The sequence below is a fragment of the Pan troglodytes genome, chromosome 23 (assembly GCF_028858775.2).
Source record: "Pan troglodytes isolate AG18354 chromosome 23, NHGRI_mPanTro3-v2.0_pri, whole genome shotgun sequence".
Classification (NCBI taxonomy): Eukaryota; Metazoa; Chordata; class Mammalia; order Primates; family Hominidae; genus Pan; species Pan troglodytes.
In genome coordinates, this window is record NC_086016.1 from 47411199 (window position 1) to 47433000 (window position 21802).

The 21802-nt window shown below is 55.7% G+C and overlaps 1 protein-coding gene across 3 annotated transcripts in view; it reads left to right on the plus strand.

Moving 5' to 3' along the window:
• RIBC2 (RIB43A domain with coiled-coils 2) overlaps nucleotides 1-21802 on the plus strand; it is a 36054-nt gene that overhangs the window by 8523 nt on the left and 5729 nt on the right. For 2 of the 3 annotated variants that reach the window (XM_016939385.4, XM_009438597.5), the window contains exons 4-6: nucleotides 7797-7915; nucleotides 11444-11671; nucleotides 16379-16545. In XM_016939385.4, coding sequence (XP_016794874.1) covers nucleotides 7797-7915; nucleotides 11444-11671; nucleotides 16379-16545 — 514 coding nt within the window. Of the gene's footprint in view, nucleotides 1-7796; nucleotides 7916-11443; nucleotides 11672-16378; nucleotides 16546-17785; nucleotides 17919-21802 lie in introns of those variants that run through there. The other variant, XM_525622.6, reaches the window with a different exon arrangement.

Genomic DNA, 21802 nt, shown 5'->3' on the forward strand with positions numbered 1-21802 from the left:
GCCCAGGGAACCTCTTGGGCAAAGGCTCCAAGGCATGAAACAGCCTCTCATTGAGGGAACTGCAGAAAGCCCTATGCGTCCTCACTGAGGTCAGCAGCATTCTGCTCTCCCAGCTCCTCTTCATGCCTGCACTCGAGCAGCACTGACCCTCCCGGCCACTTCTGTGCCGGAAAGACCAGGTAACGAAGACGACAACATCCCTGCTCTCTTGGGGTGTGTCAGCGGGTGATGGAATGGTAAGGAGCTATGAGGAAGACAAAACAGGGACCAGGCACAGAGAGGAATGCACTCCGCCTTCTTGAGCCCCTCCTCTCTGCTTGTTAGTTTGCAGTCTCCTTGCTCGGCTCATCCTCCTCCCAGCCTCTTCTCTCCCCAGTCTACTCTCCATGAGTGATGTCTCCCCAGATCATCTTCTCCCATTCTTCTCCCACTCCTACCAGATTTATGCCCTCCCTGCTCCACTGGAACTGCCCTGGCCAACCTCACCAGTGACCTCCATGTCGCCCAATCCAAGGTCGGTTTTTGACCTTCATCTTGACCTAACAGTTGATCACCTCCTGCTCCTGGAAATCCGCATGCAATTCAGCTTTCAGAACACCACTCTGACATTAGCTCCCTTCCCATCCAGGTCCTTTGTTGGTTTCTCATCTGCTCAGCCTCTGGATGTTGTTCACACCAGTGCTCTCCTCTACCAGCTAAACTCACCCGAGTGATCTTGTCCGGTCTCATGGCTTTAAATGCCACCTATAGGCCATCATTTCCCAGGTTTATACCTCCAGCCTGGACTCTTCCCTGAATCCAGACTCATAAATTCATCTAACTTCTCTTGGATGTCTAATGCACTTGTCAAGATCAGCACAAGTCCAATAACTCTGTTCTTCCCTGCAGACCTGACCTTCTACCCACATCCGTGACAGCTCCTTTCTTCTAGCTGCCCAGGCCCCAGCCCAAGTAATCTTGACTCCTTCCTTTCTCTCCATTTTTCAACTACTTTCCACACCCTCCAACATTCCCATTCTGAACTAAGGCTATCAGCATCTCTCGGCTGGGCGCAGTGGCTCATGCCTGTAATCTCGGCATTTTGGGAGGCCGAGGAGGAAAGATCACTTGAAGCCAAGAGATCAAGGCCAGCCTGGGCAAGAAAGTGAGACCTCATCTCTACAAAAAATTAAAAAGTTAGCTGGGCATGGTGTCATGCCCATGTAGTTCCAGCTACTTAGGAGGCTGAGGCAGGAGGATCACTGAGCCTGGAAGGTCAAGGCTGCAGTGAGCCGTGATTGTGCCACCACCCTCCAGCCTGGACAGCAGAGTGAGACCCTGTCTCAAAAAAAAAAAAAAAAAAAAAAAAAAGACCGGGCACAGTGGCTCATGCGTGTTATCCCAGCACTTTGGGAGGCTGAGGCGGGCAGATCACGAGGTCAGGAGATCGAGACCATCCTGGCTAACACGGTGAAACCCCATCTCTACTAAAAATAAAAAAAATTACCCGGGAGTGGTGGCGGGTGCCTGTAGTCCCAGCTACTCGGGAGGCTGAGGCAGGAAAATGGCGTGAACCCAGGAGGCGGAGCTTGCAGTGAGCTGAGATTGCGCCACTGCACTCCACCCTGGGCGACAGAGTGAGACTCCATCTCAAACAAACAAACAAACAAAAAGCATCTCTCAGCTGCTCTTTGGGTCTCTCCCCTTATCCTACAGAGTAAACATTTCACTCAGAGTAAACGATTTTTTTCAGAGACCTACAACGCCTTCACAGTCTGGCCTTATCTCCTGCTATGCTGCCCTCTCACTCCATTCTTTCCACACTATCTTGCTGTTTTCAGACGTGAGTGTATCAGGCTCACTTCTGCCTCAGGGCCTTTGCATGTGCTGTTCCCTCTGCTTAGAAATGTCTTTCCCCAGATATCTGTAGGGATCACCACTCTCCTCCAGGGCTGTGCTAAAGTGCTATCTTATCAATGAGGCTTCCCCTGACCCCCTATTTTAAACCCTGTACCCTCCTCCCACCCCACATTCCGTATCCCATTGCTTTATTTTTCTCCATAGCCTTGATCACTGATGTGTTGTATGGTTCATCCATCTCCCAAGTGGTCTAAATGTCCACCTCTGGCCAGAAGGCTTTGTTTCAGCTGTGGACTTGGTTCTTCAGCGGTCTCCTTGACATCTCGCAGGACCCCTCACAACATATCGGAGAGCAGCCCTGGATCCTCTTCTGCATCTGCTCCTTTTTCCATCTTTCTCCTCCTACTAACTGGTACCTCCTGCCCTTAAACCAGAAGTCTAGGGAATCATCCATGACCCACCCCTGACTCCAGGCCATCTCTGACTCTTGTCCCTTCTACCTCCTGCATATATTTTGAACTGTCCGCTTGTCCCCATCCCTGCTGTCACCCTTGTGATGCAAGCCACCATCTCAGCTGAACAGACCTCTGCCAAGATCTTTCTGATGGCCTCCACTTCCTTTCTTGCCCCTCTCTGGTCCATTCCCAAAACAGCAGTCAGTGATACTTTTAAACAATGTGGGGTTTGGCCAGGTGTGGTGGCTCACACCTGTAATCCCAGCACTTTGGGAGGCCGAGGTGGGTGGATCCCCTGAGGTCAGGAGTTTGAGACCAGCCTGGCCAACACGGTGAAACCCTGTCTCTACTAAAAATAGAAAAATTAGCCAGGCGTGGTGGCATGTGCCTGTAATCCCAGCTACTTGGGGGGCTGAGGCAGGAGAATCACTTGAACCCAGGAGGTGGAGGTTGCAGTGAGCCGAGACTGTGCCACTGCACTCTAGCCTGGGCAACAAGAGCGAAACTCGTCTCAAAAAAAAAAAAAAAAAAAATGCGGGGTTGGACAGCATCACCCTACCCCTTCAATCCCAGCTTCAAGCCCGCTAATGGCTTCCCATGCACTTGGAAAGAGATGGAGAATCCTCCTGCAGCCCACAGGCTCTGCATGCTGGGCCTCTGCCCACCTCTCCACTGTCAACTCCGCCCCCTCCGCTTGCTGTGTTCCTGCCATCTTCCTCTTTCACTTCTGGATTCCACTGAATCCTTTCCCACCCCAGAACCTCTGCACCTGCTCCCAACCCACTTTTGTCCTGCAGGTCTCAAGCATCATTTGCTCCCAGAGGAGCAATCCCCTACCCTCCCCGCGAACCTCAGCTGCCTCAGCCGGGAGCCCCCAGCATATCTCCTCTTGGTCTCTCCGTCCTTTCCTCCCTGTCACTGCTACAGTTGGTATTAATACGTTTATTCTGAGTTCATGTGTTGGTTAATGTCTCCTCTCCTAGGCAGCAAGTTCCAGGAAGGCAGGAAAAGCCCTTTCTGTCTTACTCCCCATCATGTATCATGTGCCCAGCAAAGTGGGACCCCCATGCTAGGCTCTCCATGGCTCTATGTTAAGTGGATGAATGAACAAATGAACGGTGAGAGGTGAGGCTGACTGTGCAGAGGCCAGAAATTGAAGATGAAAGAGTTTCGTCTCTGTTTTTGGAGACAGTGAGGAGACCCACAGGGCACAAATACTTGAATGAAGAAACTTCTGATCGATGACTTTTTCTTTTTTTATTTTTATTTTTATTTTTATTTATTTATTTATTTATTTATTTTTATTGATCATTCTTGGGTGTTTCTCGCAGAGGGGGATCTGGCAGGGTCACAGGACAATAGTGGAGGGAAAGTCAGCAGATAAACAAGTGAACAAAGGTCTCTGATTTTCCTAGGCAGAGGACCCTGCGGCCTTCCGCAGTGTTTGTGTCCCTGGGTACTTGAGATTAGGGAGTGGTGATGACTCTTAACGAGCATGCTGCCTTCAAGCATCTGTTTAACAAAGCACATCTTGCACCACCCTTAATCCATTCAACCCTGAGTGGACACAGCACATGTTTCAGAGAGCACAGGGTTGGGGGCAAGGTCACAGATCAACATGAGGCCAAGGCAGAAGAATTTTTCTTAGTACAGAACAAAATGAAAAGTCTACCATGTCTACCTCTTTCTACACAGACACGGCAACCATCCGATTTCTCAATCTTTTCGCCACCTTTCCCCCTTCTTTCTATTCCACAAAACCGCCATTGTCATCATGGCCCGTTCTCAATGAGCTGTTGGGTACACCTCCCAGACGGGGTGGTGGCCGGGCAGAGGGGCTCCTCACTTCCCAGTAGGGGCGGCCGGGCAGAGGCGCCCCTCACCTCCTGGACGAGGCAGCTGGCCGGGCGGGGGGCTGACCCCCCCCACCTCCCTCCCGGACAGGACGGCTGGCCGGGTGGGGGGCTGACCCCCCCACCTCCCTCCCGGACAGGGCGGCTGGCCGGGCGGGGGGCTGACCCCCCCACCTCCCTCCCGGACGGGGCGGCTGGCCAGGCGGGGGGCTGACCCCCCCACCTCCCTCCCGGATGGGGCGGCTGGCCGGGTGGGGGGCTGACCCCCCAACCTCCCTCCCGGACGGGGCGGCTGGCCGGGCGGGGGGCTGAGCCCCCCACCTCCCTCCTGGACGGGGCGGCTGGCCGGGCGGGGGGGCTGACCCCCCCCACCTCCCTCCCAGCCGGGGTGGCTGGCCGGGCAGAGGGGCTCCTCACTTCCCAGTAGGGGCGGCCGGGCAGAGGCGCCCCTCACCTCCCGGACGGGGTGGCTGGCCGGGTAGGGGGCTGAGCCCCCCACCTCCCTCCCGGACGGGGCGGCTGGCCAGGCGGGGGGCGGACCCCCCCACCTCCCTCCTGGATGGGGCGGCTGGCCGGGCGGGGGGCTGACCCCCCACCTCCCTCCCGGACAGGGCGGCTGGCCGGGCAGAGGGGCTCCTCACTTCCCAGTAGGGGCGGCCGGGCAGAGGCGCCCCTCACCTCCCAGACGGGGCGGCTGGCCGGGCGGGGGGCTGACCCCCCCACCTCCCTCCCGGACAGGGCGGCTGGCCGGGTGGGGGGCTGACCCCCCCCCCACCTCCCTCCCGGCCGGGGCGGCTGGCCGGGCAGAGGGGCTCCTCACTTCCCAGTAGGGGCGGCCGGGCAGAGGCGCCCCTCACCTCCCGGACGGGGTGGCTGGCCGGGTGGGGGGCTGAGCCCCCCACCTCCCTCCCGGATGGGGCGGCTGGCCGGGTGGGGGGCTGACCCCCCCCACCTCCCTCCCGGATGGGGCGGCTGGCTGGGCGGGGGGCTGACCCCCCCACCTCCCTCCCAGACGGGGCGGCTGGCCGGGCAGAGGGGCTCCTCACTTCCCAGTAGGGGCGGCCGGGCAGAGGCGCCCCTCACCTCCCAGACGGGGCGGCTGGCCGGGCGGGGGGCTGACCCCCCCACCTCCCTCCCGGATGGGGCGGCTGGCCGGGCAGAGGGGCTCCTCACTTCCCAGTAGGGGCGGCCGGGCAGAGGCGCCCCTCACCTCCCGGACGGGGTGGCTGGCCGGGTGGGGGGCTGAGCCCCCCACCTCCCTCCCGGATGGGGCGGCTGGCCGGGTGGGGGGCTGACCCCCCCCACCTCCCTCCCGGATGGGGCGGCTGGCTGGGCGGGGGGCTGACCCCCCCACCTCCCTCCCGGACGGGGCGGCTGGCCGGGCAGAGGGGCTCCTCACTTCCCAGTAGGGGCGGCCGGGCAGAGGCGCCCCTCACCTCCCAGACGGGGCGGCTGGCCGGGCGGGGGGCTGACCCCCCCACCTCCCTCCCGGACGGGGCGGCTGGCCGGGCAGAGGGGCTCCTCACTTCCCAGTAGGGGCGGCCGGGCAGAGGCGCCCCTCACCTCCCGGATGGGGCGGCTGGCCGGGCGGGGGGCTGAGCCCCCCCACCTCCCTCCCGGACGGGGCGGCTGGCCGGGCAGGGGGCTGACCCCCCCACCTCCCTCCCGGATGGGGCGGCTGGCCGGGCGGGGGGCTGACCCCCCCACCTCCCTCCTGGACGTGGTGGCTGCCGGGCGAAGACACTCCTCACTTCCCAGACGGGGTGGCAGCCGGGCGGTGGGGCTCCTCACTTCTCAGATGGGGCGGTTGCCAGGCGGAAGGTCTCCTCACTTCTCAGACGGGGCGGCCGGGCAGAGATGCTCCTCACCTCCCAGACGGGGTCGCGGCCTGGTCGAGGCGCTCCTCACATCCCAGACGGGGCGGCGGGGCAGAGGCACTCCCCACATCTCAGACGATGGGCGGCCGGGCAGAGACGCTCCTCACTTCCTAGATGGGATGGCGGCCGGGGAGAGGCACTCCTCACTTCCCAGGTGGGATGGCGGCTGGGCAGAGACGCTCCTCACTTTCCAGACTGGGCAGCCAGGCAGAGGGGCTCCTCACATCCCAGACGATGGGCGGCTGGGCAGAGACGCTCCTCACTTCCCAGACAGGGTGGCGGCCGGGCAGAGGCTGCAATCTCCGCACTTTGGGGGGCCAAGGCAGGCGGCTGGGAGGTGGAGGCCGTAGCGAGCCGAGATCACGCCACTGCACTCCAGCCTGGGCACCATTGAGCACTGAGTTAACGAGACTCCGTCTGCAATCCCGGCCCCTCGGGAGGCCGAGGCTGGCGGATCACTCGCGGCTAGGAGCTGGAGACCAGTCCGGCCAACACAGTGAAACCCACCAAAAAAACACGAAAACCAGTCAGGCGTGGCGGCGTGAGTGCAATCGCAGGCACTCGGCAGGCTGGGGCAGGAGAATCAGGCAGGGAGGCTGCAGCGAGCCGAGATGGCAGCAGTACAGTCCAGCTTTGGCCCGGCATGAGAGGGAGACCATGGAAAGGAGAGGGAGAGGGAGACGGGAGACGGGAGAGGGAGACAGGAGACGGGAGAGGGAGATGGGGAGACTTTTTCTTAACATAATAATTCTGCAAGCTGGGCACGGTGGCTCACGCCTGTAATCGCAGCACTTTGGGAGGCCAAGGTGGGTGGATCACCTGAGGTCAGGAGTTCAAGACCAGCCTGGCCAACATGGTGAAACCCCATCTCTACTGAAAATACAGAATTAGCTGGGCGTGGTGGTGCACACCTGTAATCTTAGCTACCCCGGAGGCTGAGGCAGGAGAATTGCTGGAACCCAGGAGGCAGAGGTTGCAGTGAGCCAAGATGCACCACTGCACTCCAGCCTGGGCAACAGAGCGAGACTCCGTCTCAAATAATAATAATAATATTATTATTATTAATAGTATTATTATTAATTATTATAATGATGTTATTATTCTGCAAAGGAGGTATGTCCTGCTTCACAGGTAAGGACACAGGCTCAGCAAGGCTAAGTAATAGTTGAGGTTAACAGAGCTCGGAAATGTCTGGGCTGGGATGTGAGCCTCCTCTGTTTGACTCCAAATCTTCACATTTTGCTTTTGGACCTTCTACCTTGACCCCTTCACCTCCTACTCCTCCTCTTTCTCTTCCTCATTGGCCTGACCAAGTCCTCCTGCCACTCCACAGTATCTGTCATCTGGCCCCACTTCCTCCATAGAGTCCTGTCTGGTTTCTTGCTCTTTCACTTCTGGATTCCGCTGAATCCTTTCCCAAAACCTCTGCACCTGCTCCCAACCCACTTGTTTTGTCCTGCAGGTCTCAAACGTCATTTCTTGGGGCTGTAGAGTATCTCTTGCCCACTGTAAGGATGTAGCTGCCTCAGGATAGAGCAGGACAGCAAGGGGCACACCACCCGCCTGTCCCAGGACCCCAGCATAGTAGTGATCACTAGCACTCATCTGGGAGCTTGACTCTCCCACAGCCTTCAGAGGCAGGTCCTGTCATTATTGTTCCCGTCCTCATGCTCATGGCTAAGGACGTGGTAGGAGGCAAAGGCACGAACGGCCACATGTGGGAAGGTGCTCCTGTGGCCAGGTCGATCTGATTGCTTCTTGCCTCCTTTCAGAGGCCCTCTACACAGAGACAAGGCTGCAGTTTGACGAGACAGCCAAGCACCTCCAGAAGCTGGAAAGCACCACCAGAAAGGCAGTTTGTGCATCTGTGAAAGACTTCAACAAGAGCCAGGTATAGGTACTCCGAGACCTCGGGCTCGACGACTGGAGGGGAGGATGAGCCCACTACGGCTTCCCAAGGCTCTCCGGCCTCCCTGGGATCCCAGTCTCAGCCTGCTCCCTGGTCACATGACCGGCCCTGACAGAGACCCTGATGGGCTGCCTGATGACAGAGATGGATGAGACCCAGTCCTGTCCCTTAGCTCTGAATCTTGGAGGGAAACCTGCCAAACTAGCCATGTAACCTGGGGAAGTCAGCTCACCTTTCTACACCTCAGTTTCTTCTGTAACATGAGGATGGTGACATCCACCTAGACTGTTACCGCCTAGCTCTGCTCCACTGCCTGGTGCTGGTTTCCATCCTTCCCACCTCTCAGACTTCCCCTTTACTGAGAACAGCTACTTGGATGCTCACCGATGGCAGGGATGATGAAGAAGATCATAATGAGCTCGAACACTGGGGCCTCCTGAGACCTCCCGCCTCCTCTCTAAACTCTGGCCCCCCTCCTCCCACACACTCCCCTCCCTCCAACCTGATGCTGAAATTGCTGAAATAGGTTCTTCTTTTGGTTTTTTTGTTTGTTTGTTTCTGAGACAGGGTCTCACTCCATCACCCAGGCTGAAGTGTAGTGGCACGATCACGGCTCACCGCAGCCTCGACCTCCCAGGCTCAGATGATCCCCCCACCTGAGCCATCCAAGTAGCTGGGACTACAGTCACGCGCCACCATGCCCAGCTAATTTTTGTATTTTTTTGTAGACACAGGGTTTTGCCATGTTGCCCAGGCTGGTCTCAAACTCCTGAGCTCAAGCAGTCCTCCCGCCTCAGCCTCCCAAAGTGCTGGGATTCCCACATCTGGCCCTCTTTTCGTTTTGGAAATTAGAGCTCGCCCCCCTGCCTCTCCCTCCCCCCACAAAGTTTTCTTTTCAAATGCAATTCTGTTTTCTGGTGGGTGGGGACTTTGCCTGGCTTCGTTGATCAGGTTCGCTCGTCAGCTAGAACTATGGTCCCCAAAGAAGGCTGTGCAGGATCTGTGGGAGAGCAGATACCAGAGCCCTGCTTCATATTCATTTTTAACCTCATCACTTTTGATTTCCATGTACATGTGTAGTTATAAGCATGTGCTATCATTAAGGTATAGTAGTACCATGCTGTGAACTAAATATATTGGAGATACAAGCTCAAAACTGTCCTGGTGGAGGCAGGCAGTCAAAAATCCCAGAGAGGCTGGACCAGACACCAGAGAATGTGGGTTTTCAACATGGGGGAGAGGAACGAGGAGAGCCAACTGCGGGGGCTGGGGAGGACCAAAAGGCAAAGCAAGACACCTGAAGTCCGAGCTCACCACCCAGTGAGCCGCAAAGGTCTTAGAGATCATCCATCCCTGCCCTTCATTTTACAGAGGGCGCCCAAAGAGGGGAGGCTGTTCGCTCCAGTCCCCACTGCAAGTGAATGGCAGGATGTGGGGCCCTTGACAATTAGTCCACTGTTGGCTGGTGATCCGCTCATTCATTTATGGAAGCGATGGTGATGATGATGATGATAATTCACTCATTCATTCATCAATTCAACCAATGTTTATTGAGCCCTTCCTGCTGGGCATTGGAGTGGCTTTTGCTAAACCCTATTGTCTCATTCATCAATTTATTCATTCATATATTCTAGAAGATGTTTAATGGGCATCCACAGCCTGCCTGGTTTTCTCAGACCCCCGGCTCCTCATGTGGATGCCACAAGGCAGCACCATTGCAAACACTCCTGCACTGGGAAAAGCCGCCCTCTGGCTTCTGCAGCTCTGCTCCTACCTACAACTAGGCTTTTTAATTAACCTGGGATGTTAATCCAAAGCCCAAGCAGGCTGGTCCAGTTCAACAGGAAGGACACACGTGAGGGCCTCCAGTTCTCGGGTCGGGGCTCACTTTGTCAGAGAGGCATTGTGGCATCAGGGTGTGGCACGCAGGCTCTGGAGCCCGACCACACGGGTGCAAGACCAGGCTCTGCCCTGCAGCCTTGAGCAGGCCACCCACTGCGTCCATTTGATCATCTGCAGAATGAGGAAGCGACAACACCCTCCTCTGTCAGTCAGAATGTGCTAACCCTTGCTGGGGTAAGAAGCAGCAGTCTCAGTGGCTTAAACAGAAAGTTGATGTTCCATGCATGCTCCCTGCCCGCCATGGACGGGCTGTGAGGCCTGTTCCTTGGCATCCTCACTTTGGAGCCCAGGCCCTGGGATGGAGCGACTGCCAGCCAGAGGATCCCTGCAGGAGGAGGGAAGGAATGTGGCTAGTCCCCGCAGGCTTCCTCCCAGGAGCAGTACTGCCACCTCTGCTCACATTTCTTTTTTTTTTTTTTTTTTTTTTTTTTTTGAGGTGGAGTCTTGTTCTGTTGCCCAGCCTGGAGTGTGCAGTGGCGCGATCTTGGCTCACTACAAGCTCTGCCTCCCGGGTTCACACCATTCTCCTGCCTCAGCCTCCCGAGTAGCTGGGATTACAGGCCTCTATCACCACGCCCAGCTAATTTTTTCTATTTTTAGTAGAGATGGGGTTTCACCATGTTGGCCAGGCTGGTCTCGAACTCCTGACCTCGTGATTTGCCCACTTTGGCCTCCCAAAGTAAGAACAGTGTTGAATCACTTGAACCTGGGAGGCAGAGGTTGCAGTGAGCCGAGATTGTGCCACTGCACTCCAGCCTGGGTGACAGAGCAAGACTCCGTCTCAAACAAACAAACAAACAAACAAAAAAAACGGGTGTAGGAGCTTGGAAGGATGAGCTGACTTCCTTAGGGAGTACTCAGTGGCAAGTCCGGTATTGAAGTTGGGCCTGTCTAACTACAAAGCTTGTACTGTGTGACTCAGTCAAGCTGGCCTCTGGTGAGCACATGTGGGAGGCCGGCTCCTTGCAAACTGCCCTGTCCATGTGTTACTGAGGACAGCTCTAAACCCAAGTACATGTCTCCTAAGCCATCTCCTGACTTTACAGAGAAATGACTGCAGCCCAGAGAGGGGAGGTGACTTGGTATAGGCCACACAGCCAGGGACCCCCCCGCAGGGAATCAAACAGAAGTGAGACCTGGAATTACTTTGTACTGGGGGCTGCGGCTCAGGACCACTGAAGTGACAGTGCATTTTCCACCACTATTGTAAATCACTCTGTTGAGCGTTCTTTGCAGCCCACAGATGTCCAAGGGTTGCCAGGGGCACAGAGCCCTGCCTTGGGTGGGACCAGGCCCACGCGGGGTGTCGGCCTAATCCAAGGAGGGAGTTCCCTGCCTTGGCAAGTTGGTGCAAGACCCGGAGCTCTTATGCACACACCCAACAGGTGGTGATCCCCCGAGTCCTGCCCACCCGCCCAGCAGTGCGCAGGCAGCCAGGGGTTCAAGGACCCACCCACATCCGTGCCTGACAAGTCTCCCCTCCACCCGACTCCTGCTGCCCTTAGCATATCCTCCCCTCGAGGGCCCCCAGTGAGATTTGCTGGCCTGGGTGTCAGAATGCCCCTGGGGTCACTCAGACCATCTTCTTTAATGTCTTCACCTGCTTAGGCCATCGAGTCAGTGGAAAGGAAAAAGCAAGAGAAAAAGCAAGAACAAGAGGACAACTTGGCCGAGATCACCAACCTCCTGCGTGGGGACCTGCTCTCCGAGAACCCGCAGCAGGCAGCCAGCTCCTTCGGGCCCCACCGCGTGGTCCCTGACCGCTGGAAGGGCATGACCCAGGAGCAGCTGGAGCAGATCCGCCTAGTCCAGAAGCAGCAAATCCAGGAGAAGCTGGTGACTGCCCCGCCCCTTTTTCCAGAGCCCGTAGAGCCAGGCTTTTTGCTCCCACTGCCTTCCAGGCACAAATGTAGTTGTAGCAGGCCTTGTGCTCTGCCCTAGGACCTGCCCTCAAGCAGTTTCCCTTCTAGTCGGTGGGAGACAAGAGCCAGATAGTCTCACACCCGTATGATGTGGCATCAGGAGTAGGAGTGCCAAGATAGAGGACAGTAGAATGGGAAGACATTGAAGCAAAGACCCAAAAGAGGGTAGGGAGGGAGCCATGTGTCTACCTGGGAAAAGGGCGACTGGGCAGGGTGAGCTGCAAGGGCAAAGGCCTTGAGGCAGGACCCTGCCAGACCTGCTCAGAGAAGGGCGTGGAGCCTGGTGACTAGAGTGGAGTGAGGAGAGGGGCAGGTACGGAGGCCTCAGAGGCAGACGGTCGAGGTCCTGGCAGTCCACTGGGGAGGACTTTGGCTTCTTCTGTGACTGAGACGGGGAACTCTGCAGGGTTTTGGACAGAGGAGTGACAGGATCTGACTTAGGTTGAACAGGATCCCCAGCGTGATCCCCCTGGATTGAGGGCAGACACTAGGGGCTGAGGGGGAAGGAAGGAGATCTCCAGGAAGGCCTTTGCAGTGTTCACAGTGAGAGGTGATGCTGGCAGGGACCACGGGGCAGGCAGTGGGGGTGCTGAGCAATGGTCAGATTCTGGATCTGTTTTGAAGGTAGAGTCGACAGGATCGGATGCATGATTGGGTGGGGACGTGTGAAAGAGAGGAGTTAAAGGTGACTCTAGGTCCTGTGGCCTGAGCAACTAGAGGGATGGAATTCGCATTTCCAGAGACAGGGAAGGTGGTGGGAGGAGCAGGTTGGTGGGTGGGGAGGGGTGGAAATCAAAGTTACAATTTTGGATACGTTAAGTGTGCAAAGTCCATTAGATATCTGTATCTATTAGGATTACATTTGCCTGAATGTGGCAGAAAACCACACATAACAGCATCTTAAACAAAATAGAACTTTCTCTCTTGCAAGTAGACTAAATCCTCAGGAAAACAGTCCAGGGCTGGTATGGCAGCTCTGTGGTCATTGACTGATGTCCTGCTATCCTTGGCTCCTGGCTCTCACTTCTTAGTGCAAGATGGCTGCTTGAGCACCAGCCATCACATGCATAGTCCAGCTACCAGGAAGGAGGAATGGAGAACACTCTAAGGAGATTTCCACTCACATTTCACTGGACAACACTTAGTCACAAGGTTGCCCCTAACTCTAAAGAAGTCAAGGAAATGTGTTTATTCCAGACAGTGAAGTGCTGGTGATTGTTTTACTAAAGAAGAACGAAAAATGGTTACTGGGAGACAAGTAGTATTTTCTGCCACAATCTCCAATTAAAGCCCAGGAGGCAGCTGGATATGTTACATAGGGCTCAGAACAAGGTCTGGGCCAGAGGCATAAATGTGAGTCGTCACCTACAGAGAGAATGTATGCATGTATTTTGAGACAGTCTCACTCTGTCACCCTGGCTGGAGTGCAGTCATGCAGTCTCGGCCCACTGCAACCTCTGCCTCCTGAGTTCAAGCGATTCTCCTGCCTCAGCCTCCCCAGTAGTTGGGATTACAGGCATGCACCACCACACCCAGCTGCTTTTTGTATTTTTTGTAGAGGTAGGGTATCGTCATGTTGGCCAGGCTGGTCTCAAACTCCTGGTCTCAAGTGATCCACCCACCTCAGCCTCCCATAGTGCCGGGATTACAGGCGTGAGCCACCATGCCCGGCCCTACAGAGAGTATTTAAAGCTGAGGACTGAGTCCTGCTCCCACCTCCCCAGCACCCCCCTTCTCACCACCACTGTTGATAAAGAGCAAAGGCATCTGAGAAGGGGCCGCCAGGGAGGTGGACAGATGCGAGTCGTGGCTTCCTGGAGGCCAAGTGAGGAAAGGTGTTTGGGAGGGAAGGAGAGGGGAACCCCTGGGTCAAACGCTGCTGCCAGGCTCAGGCTAAACGCTGGATCCGGCACCATGGCAGTCACCAGGGACCCTGTCAGGAAGGAGCATGTTTGGCAGAGGAGTGGGGCTGCCAGCCTAATGGGCTCAAGAGAGAACAGGCAGGAAACGAATGGAGATGGCACATGCAGACAGCACTTACAAGGCGTTTGCTGTAAAGGGTGCAGAGAAATGGAGTGGGAGCTGGTGGGGGCCATGAGGTGAAGGGAAAGTTTTTGTTTGTCTTGATTGTAGAAATAACAGCATGCTTGTCATTCAGCCGGAGTGATGCAGTAGAGGGGGAAATTGATGCCAGAGGAGAGACTTGCTGGAGCCGTGTCCCTGGGCTGCAGGAGAGCGAGGGACATGGAGTGCTAGTTGAGGGCTTGGTGTGGCCTCTGGGAGCTCAGAGCCATCATTGGAGTCACGGGAAGGGGCATCAGGGTGGGAGCTTGCGGGTGAACAGAATTGAGACCTGAATTGATCTGTACTGGGGGCTGTGGCTCAGGACCACTGAAGTGACCGTCATTTTCTACCTTTTAGAAGTAGAACTGAGCAGGGTCGGGGGGAGTTAGTGCTAAATGGTCATCTAGAAGAGCTGGAGAGGGAACAGCCTGGAGGAAGGGGACAGGATGGTCGGACAGTGCCCAGGGCCCACTAGGGGGTCATAGTCAGATGACTGGGTCACCGCATAGTCTGGGTCACCCCAGAGAGCACTGTCAGGGTGTCCCCCACCATGCTTAGCCAGATTCATTGTGGTCACCGCCTGCCTGACCAAGTGAAGGACTCAGGGGGCCGAGGGTATTGGCCTGGGAGCATCTGCCATGAGACGAACCAGGGGGCCAGAGAGAGATTGGAAAAGTGGCAGCCAGCAGACTGGAGGTCACACTTTGCGGGGGGCATAATCATTGGAATCAGGGACTTGGAGAGAGAGTGGAAGAGACAGGTTAGAGCAGCGAGACTGTTATTGGTAATGACAAGGGAAGGGTGGAGGGTCCCAAAGGGAGGGTCTCTGGACCCACAGCATCGGCCGGGTGGGGCCTGCAGTCTGTGGTTTCGAAAGCCCCCAGGGGATTCTGATGCCTACTCAAGTTTGAGAACCACTGGTAGGGTGTGCCCAGGGGGTGAGAAGGTGAAGCCGGGACTAGATCTTTGGAGAGGAGGCAGGAGAGCTGAGCAGCTGGGGACAAGAGAGGGCTGTCTCTGTGTGTGCTGAAACCACTGAGAATCCTGGCAGGAGAGATCTGGAGAGGGTCTCAAACCTGCAAAGAGTGGGTGGAAGAGGCCAGGCTGGGTGGCAGGTGCCATAGTTGGTGTAAGCTTCTGATTTGGTGGGTCTGGGGAGGAGGAGGGACAGTGGCGGTGGCGTGGACCAGGGCATGAGGAGTGGGTGGGGCAGCTCGCCCACCTGCTTCCCTGCAGGCCAGAGGTGCACATGTGTGGGAGGCTGCAGTGGGGCTGGGACCTGGGCAGGCAGGGGGCGTGAAGTTCAGGAAGTAGTCCAAGGTGGAAAGGGCGCCGGGGCTGGAATCGGGGTCCAGGGCCCTGCTCTGTGCTTCAGGACTGCCGCTCTGTCTGGACCGTCTGGCACAGAAGATGGGCCGGCCATCCTGAAAGCAGTATTGCTGTCTAGTTTTCATTTTTTATAGAAAATTAAGAAGACAGAAAAGCACAAGGGGGGAAAAACACACATGAAACCTCCCCACTCAGAAATACTGCCCGCTTCCTTTCTGGGTCCTTGCCTCCATCCCCTTTTCTATGCTTGGAGGTAACTGGGAAAGTTGAGATCTCACCTCAAACAGCTGGGCTGTCTGCTTTGCTCTTAGCCCGGGTGAGTGTGTCCCATGCCATTCCCTGTTTGCCACCAAGCAGCTTGTGTGATGACCCCGGGCTCCTGAGAGCAGCCTGGCTTTACAGCGGGGGACACTGAGGTTCATGACAGCAGGGTGACTTGCCTCGTGGGTGACAAAGCCCGCCAGCCTGCCTTCAGTCCCAGGATGGGGCCGCCCAGACCCCTGTGCCACTCACCGGACACTTATCCTTGCTTATTTGCTGGGAGGAGGCTCTGCCCTAAAAATGGCAAACGTGGGCAAAGGGGACTCGTCTTCAGCCCTAACAAAGCTGACAACACACGGGGAAGTACCCCTCCCTCCACACAAATCCAGCGTCCTCTTCCAGGGCTCCAGAGTTTTCACAGTGAGGAGGGCAGTGAGGAATGAGCTGAAACATAGCAACTCAGGGGTTGGGGTGCCCCTCTAGGACCATAACCTTCCTGTCACCGGGTGAGGCTGTGGTGTCTGCATGTTCTGGAAGCTGCCCAGGTGATCTGCGTTCAGCTGTGGGGCAGCCGGCCATGGCTCATGGAGGTGGCATCTGACTGCTGACTGAGCCAGGGAGCCCCCTGAGGACCTGAGGAGGAAGACTCTGGGCCCAGCCTGCACCTGGGAGCCCTGCACCCGGGAGCTGGGAGTGGAGGCTGCTGAAGGAATTGAGTCCCTGCTGTGCCTTTAGGAGAAGGAGGACGGCCAGCACCTCCTGACGGGGGAGGGCAGCCGGGCCACATGGAATGAGGGCAGGCTGGGGGTCTCCTCTGGCTTCCTGCATGACATTGGTCACCTACCTGCTCCTCCTCTGAGCCTCAGTTTCCCCATCTGTAGAATGAGAGGCCAGGCCTCCTAGATAATCCCCTGGGGTTCTTTGGCTCTAGGGAAAGGTGGTGGTGAGCCGCCTCTTTTCCTTCCAGAGGCTCCAGGAAGAAAAGCGCCAGCGAGATCTGGACTGGGACCGGCGGAGGATTCAGGGGGCTCGCGCCACCCTGCTGTTTGAGCGGCAGCAGCGGTGGCAGCAGCGCGACCTGCGCAGAGCTCTGGACAGCAGCAACCTCAGCCTGGCCAAGGAGCAGCGTTTGCAGTGAGTGCTGGGTGGGACCAGGGCCAGGTGGGGGACGGGGTGGAGGGACCGCGGGGCTGTGGAGGTCAAGGACAAGGAGGGGGCAGGAGGGGAAACACCCCGCCCTGGTGGTCCTCATCTGGACACTGTGGACCTCAAGTGGGCTGGCTTGGGTTGACAGACCCATGGGCCACGGGACACTGCTGTCCACATGGGGTGCATGGGTGGAGGGCACCGGAAAGCCCCAGGGAAGAGCACTGAGTCTGCTGGGGGAGTCAGGAAGGCTTCCTGGAGGAGGCTTCATTGGTGAGACCCAGGAGGAGGATGGCACTGCCTACTCAGGGACGGCTTTCCAGGTAGAGAGAGGGGCTCCTGGGCTGCCCTGAAAAAGCCTGGAGTCTCTTGGTTATAGACAGGACTCCAAGAGTTCAGAGCTCCAGCTACAAGAAGATGTCAAATGCAAGCAAACAGGTGAACTTGCACCTGAAAAACACAGTATTTATTTACTTATTTATCTAGCTCTTGGCTTAAACTCAGGGGGGACCCAGGAATATTTTCTCCAATCCGATGTCTGGTTGCTGATGGGTCCATCTGTTATCACTTCTGCTGAAGGCCTAAAAGGAGCATTAAGAGTGATCTGAGGGCTGGGCTCGGTGGCTCACGCCTGTAATCCCAGTACTTTGGGAGGCTGAGGCGGGCGGATTATGAGGTCAGGAGTTTGAGACCAGACTGGCCAACATGATGAAACTAAAATAAAACTAAACTAAAAAGACAAAAATTAGCCAGGCATGGTGGCACACAGTTGAAATCCCAGCTACTGGGGAGGCTGAGGCAGGAGGATGGCCTGAGCCCAGGGGCTGGAGGCTGCAGTGAGCAATGATCGCACCACTGCACTCCACCCTGGGTGGCAGAGAGAGATGTTGTCTCTAAAAACAAGAAAAGAATGATCTGAGAAATCAAACGGGGTGAACAAAGTGTACAGTCACACCCACGGAGATTTAATTTTCATATGTCCCCAAATGTTACTGGTGTAAGTCCCTAATCTAACTGCAGTGTAATTATAAAGTGACCCTCGCCGCTGAGGAGCGGTTGAGATGGATCATTTTGGGGGGCTCATTAGGTGTGAAACGTATTCTGTATTTTGGGGATAACACACTAATAAACAGTTTGTGTGCCTTTTCAAAAAAAAAAAGAAAGAAAGAAAGAATAGGAAGTATACACATTTGCTGACCTTTTTTTTTTTTTCTCATTTTGTTATCAGGAAAAAATATATGAATGAAGTCTATACAAATCAACCCACAGGAGACTATTTCACACAATTTAATACAGGAAGTCGATAATGAGGAACACACCCTTGTTCCCGTCATTCACGTATAAAGAGTGGCTACCTTAAAGAGTCACGTTTCTTTTTTAAAGATACACTCCTTGGGCCACAAGTACCCTTCAGCTGTAATCGTCCACTGTGGACAAAACATTTATCTAACCTCTCCCTTGTATTTCTGTGAGGAACATTCGTTTCTGTTCAACTCAGCTCAGCGAAGGTCTTGGGTGGGGCTCTGGGAAGTAGCTCCACACGGGCCTGCTCAGGGCCACCCTAGAGAGAGGTGGTATTTAAGGTGGTATTTAAGGTGGGCCTGTGTTCTGCACAGACTCTAGGTTCAGCTGCAGTAATCGTTACTGCTGCCAAATGCAAGCTCTGTGCAAATCCAAACACTTCATGTAGAATTCACTAATGTGATTCTCACAACAGCTGGTGGTGCGTATTTTTACTACTCACATTTTCTAGTTGAATAACCTGAGTTACAGACACGTTAAGTGACTTGGCGAGGTCATACCCCCAGGAAGTGTGGGCGCTTGGGATTGAACCCAAGGAGAACTGGCTCTCAGGCACTTCACTCGGCCGGCTCCTACAGCTGACCTGAAACAGCAGTGGCCTTGACACAACAGAGGCTCGGCCGGGCACTATGGCTTACGCCTGTAATCCCAGCACTTTGGGAGGCTGAGGTGGGCGGATCATGAGGTCAGGAGTTCAAGACCATCCTGGCCAACATGGTGAAACCCCGTCTCTACTAAAAATACAAAAATTAGCCGGACGTGGTGGTGTGCGCCTGTAGTCCCAGCTAGTTGGGAGTCTGAGGCAGGAGAATTGCTTGAACCCGGGAGGTGGAGGTTGCAGTGAGCCAAGATTGCGCCACTGCACTCCAGCCTAGCGACAGAGCAAGACTCTGTCAAAAAAACAAACAAACAAACAAAAACAAAACCAGAGGCTGATTTCTGCTCTCATAGAAGTGCAAGCTCATATGGTGGCTCTGCTGAGGCTCCTTCTAGCTTGTGGCTCTGTCCTCTCCGCCGCCACACGCAGCTCCTGTCTTGTGGTCCAGGATGCTGCTCCGGCCTCCACCATCCTGCCACGCTCTGGCCAGCAGCGAGGAGGAAAGGCAAAAAAGAAGGGGGTCGGCATGCTACTTCTCCATGACAACATGGCATGGAAAGTGCATTTCACCTCCGCTTGTATCGCATGGAGCAGAATTCAGTCATGTGACCACACCTAGGTGAATGGAGGCTGGGAAGCTTAGCTGGCTGACCGTGTGACCAGACCATCATTCTACAACTGTATACAAATGAAGTAATACATATTAGGGGACAACTAGCTATCTGCTGCAGGCCACACTTGAAGAGTGACTTGGAAATTGCCAGGCAGGAGGTGTGGGGAGGCATTTTCCACTGAGAGTGGGGTCTAAGTCCAGCCCTGTCCTTGAGGTCAAGGATAGGATTTCTGGCCCCAAGGCCTAGAAATGACTGGGTTCCCCCACCCCAGTTACCTCTTCCTCCTCCACATGGGTTTCTTGTGGGGCCATATACCCAGGGCCATTGACAGATGGCAGCTCTTGGCATGTTATCCTTAGCTGAGATAGAGCTGGATACTCCAGTGCAGACAGCTTAGCTCATCTTACCCTCCGTCTAAATGCCCCTCTGGTTCTTCCCATGCTCAGACCCTTCACTGGCTGACGTTTCACCTGAGCCTCAGGATCGGTAGGGTTTTTAGGTGGACAGAGTGGGGCTGGACTTGCTAGCAGGCATAAACAAAGGCACTGCGGTGTCCAGGAGAGAAGTGGCAGGGCAGTATCTGCTGAGGTGGGTGTGTAGAGGGCCTGGGGGCTGGTGTGGGGTGGGGGTGGAAGGAAGAGGCGTGTGGCCAAGGTGTGAGGAGCAGGCGGGCCGACGAGGAAGGCTGCAGACTTTATCCTGAAGGCAAAAGGGGAGCTTGGAGAGAGTTGTCGGCCAGGCAGAGAGGGCTGGGTGTGCTCTAGCAGCCCAGCAGGCTCAGGCCACCCAGGGGCTGCCAAAAGGGAGGCAAGGCTTTGCAGACAGACTTTATGCCTCCCTCTGGATCCAGGCCCACACGGGCTCCCAGGCAAAGCATTTGAACAAATGACCACACTGAAGACGTGGTTCAAATTCACAGTCGATCAAGTAATGCTGCCACCCCCAGGCTGGTGTGGGACCACGGGTGGGACCCAGGGGACTGCCTCAGGACCTGTAACTAGAGTGTGGATTGTGATGTAAAGCCAGAGAGGGGAGGGCGAGAGTCGGTTTGTTAGCACGCCCTGTGTACCAGGCTCCCACTGGGCCTCTTGGGCAGATGGTCGCTTTAAACTGCCCCCATCGCACCGCTGGAAAGCAGCTGCTTAGCCTCGTTTTGCATCCACAAAATGAAGGACCTCACTGTTCTCACTGCACCAGGCAGGGCCACCATGCGGATCCCAGGGCTTCAAAACTCTCAGCCAGCTGCTCACCCCTTGTTTCCTGAACTGGAGCTGCGTATTTTCAGAGTGACTGACGGTAACACGGACACTCCCTGTAGGGAAAGGGGTTGGGGGTGTACTCATTTCCCAGGCTGCCATTAACAAATGCCTGCAGACTGAGTGGCTTAACCAGGAGAAACTTAGAGTTCCTCGAGGTGCTGGAGGCCAGAAGTCCAAATTGAGGTGTAGGCTGTGTTGCTTCCCTCTGAGGCTGCGAAGAAGGATCTGTTCCGGGCCTCTGCCCCAGCTCCTGGTAGTTTGCTGGTGATCTCTGGTGTTCCTTGGCTTGTACATGCATCACTCTGATCTGTGCCTCCCTCTTCCTGTGGTCTTCCCTGTGTGTGTGTGTATGTGTCCAAATTTCCCCTTTTCATAAGGACACCAGCCACATTGGGGTTAGAGCCTAACGTAATGGCCTCATATTAACTAATTTCATTTACAATTAACCTATTTCCAAATAAGGTTCTATTCTGAGGTACCTGGGATTGGGACTCCAACATATCTTTTGTGGGAGGACCCAATTCAACCCACAACAAGGGGAAAGGCAGGAGGGCACCTGGTTCCGTTGCCTCCCAGGATAACTCCATTAGGAACATTTGTGTCCAGGCTGAACAAGCCAGGCTCTGGGAGGGCCCCAGTGATGGGCGAGTGACAGCCAATACTGTCATTCACCCTCCTGCTTTCAAGTGGGGAGCTAAAGGGAGAAATGGGAAATAATGTCAGTTCATTCAATGAGCACTGAGCACTCTTCCTGTCCTGGATCAGGCTAGGCCCTGGGCCAGGATCGCCACGTCTAATGGGAGACAGGGACAGGGAAGGAAATCCTTGGGAAGAAGGCAGAGGAGAAAAGGCAGACAGCGCTAGGAGGCCGCCGCAGCCATCACCACTTCGTTTATATGCCTGGAATCACGCCCCAACGTGGAGAGGCTTGCTTTGACTCTGAAGGCTGCAACGTTGTAAAAAATACTCCTGAAGGAAGGAGGGGCAGGCGTGAGAACTTTGGACGCAGACTTGCTTTCCGTGCGCCCTCTGCTGGTGACCAGCAGCACAACACAGTCCCTGCCGTTCTCCAGGCAGGAAGAGGAACGAGGTGATTAAACTGCGAAGGCCAGGTCCTGTGCTGGGCAGTTTCTTGCAACAGCCCCGACACTGCTGGATGTTGTGATTCCCGTCCACAGGATGAAAGACGTTCCGTGTGTTGCCCCTGGGTGGAAGGCAGAGCCGAGGCCAGACATGGGGGGTTACTCTCCCCTGAAAGGCCCATTGTGATTTCATAAATCCAAAGGGTTTTTGTTACATTTCCCCCCTAATTTTTTTTTTTGAGAGGGGGTCTCACTTTGTCGCCCAAGCTGGAGTGGCACAATCTTGACTTACTGCAACCTCTGCCTCCTGGGTTCAATTGAGTCTCCTGCCTCAGCCTCCCGAGTAGCTGGGATTACAGGAGCGCACTACCACGCCTGGCTAATTTTTGT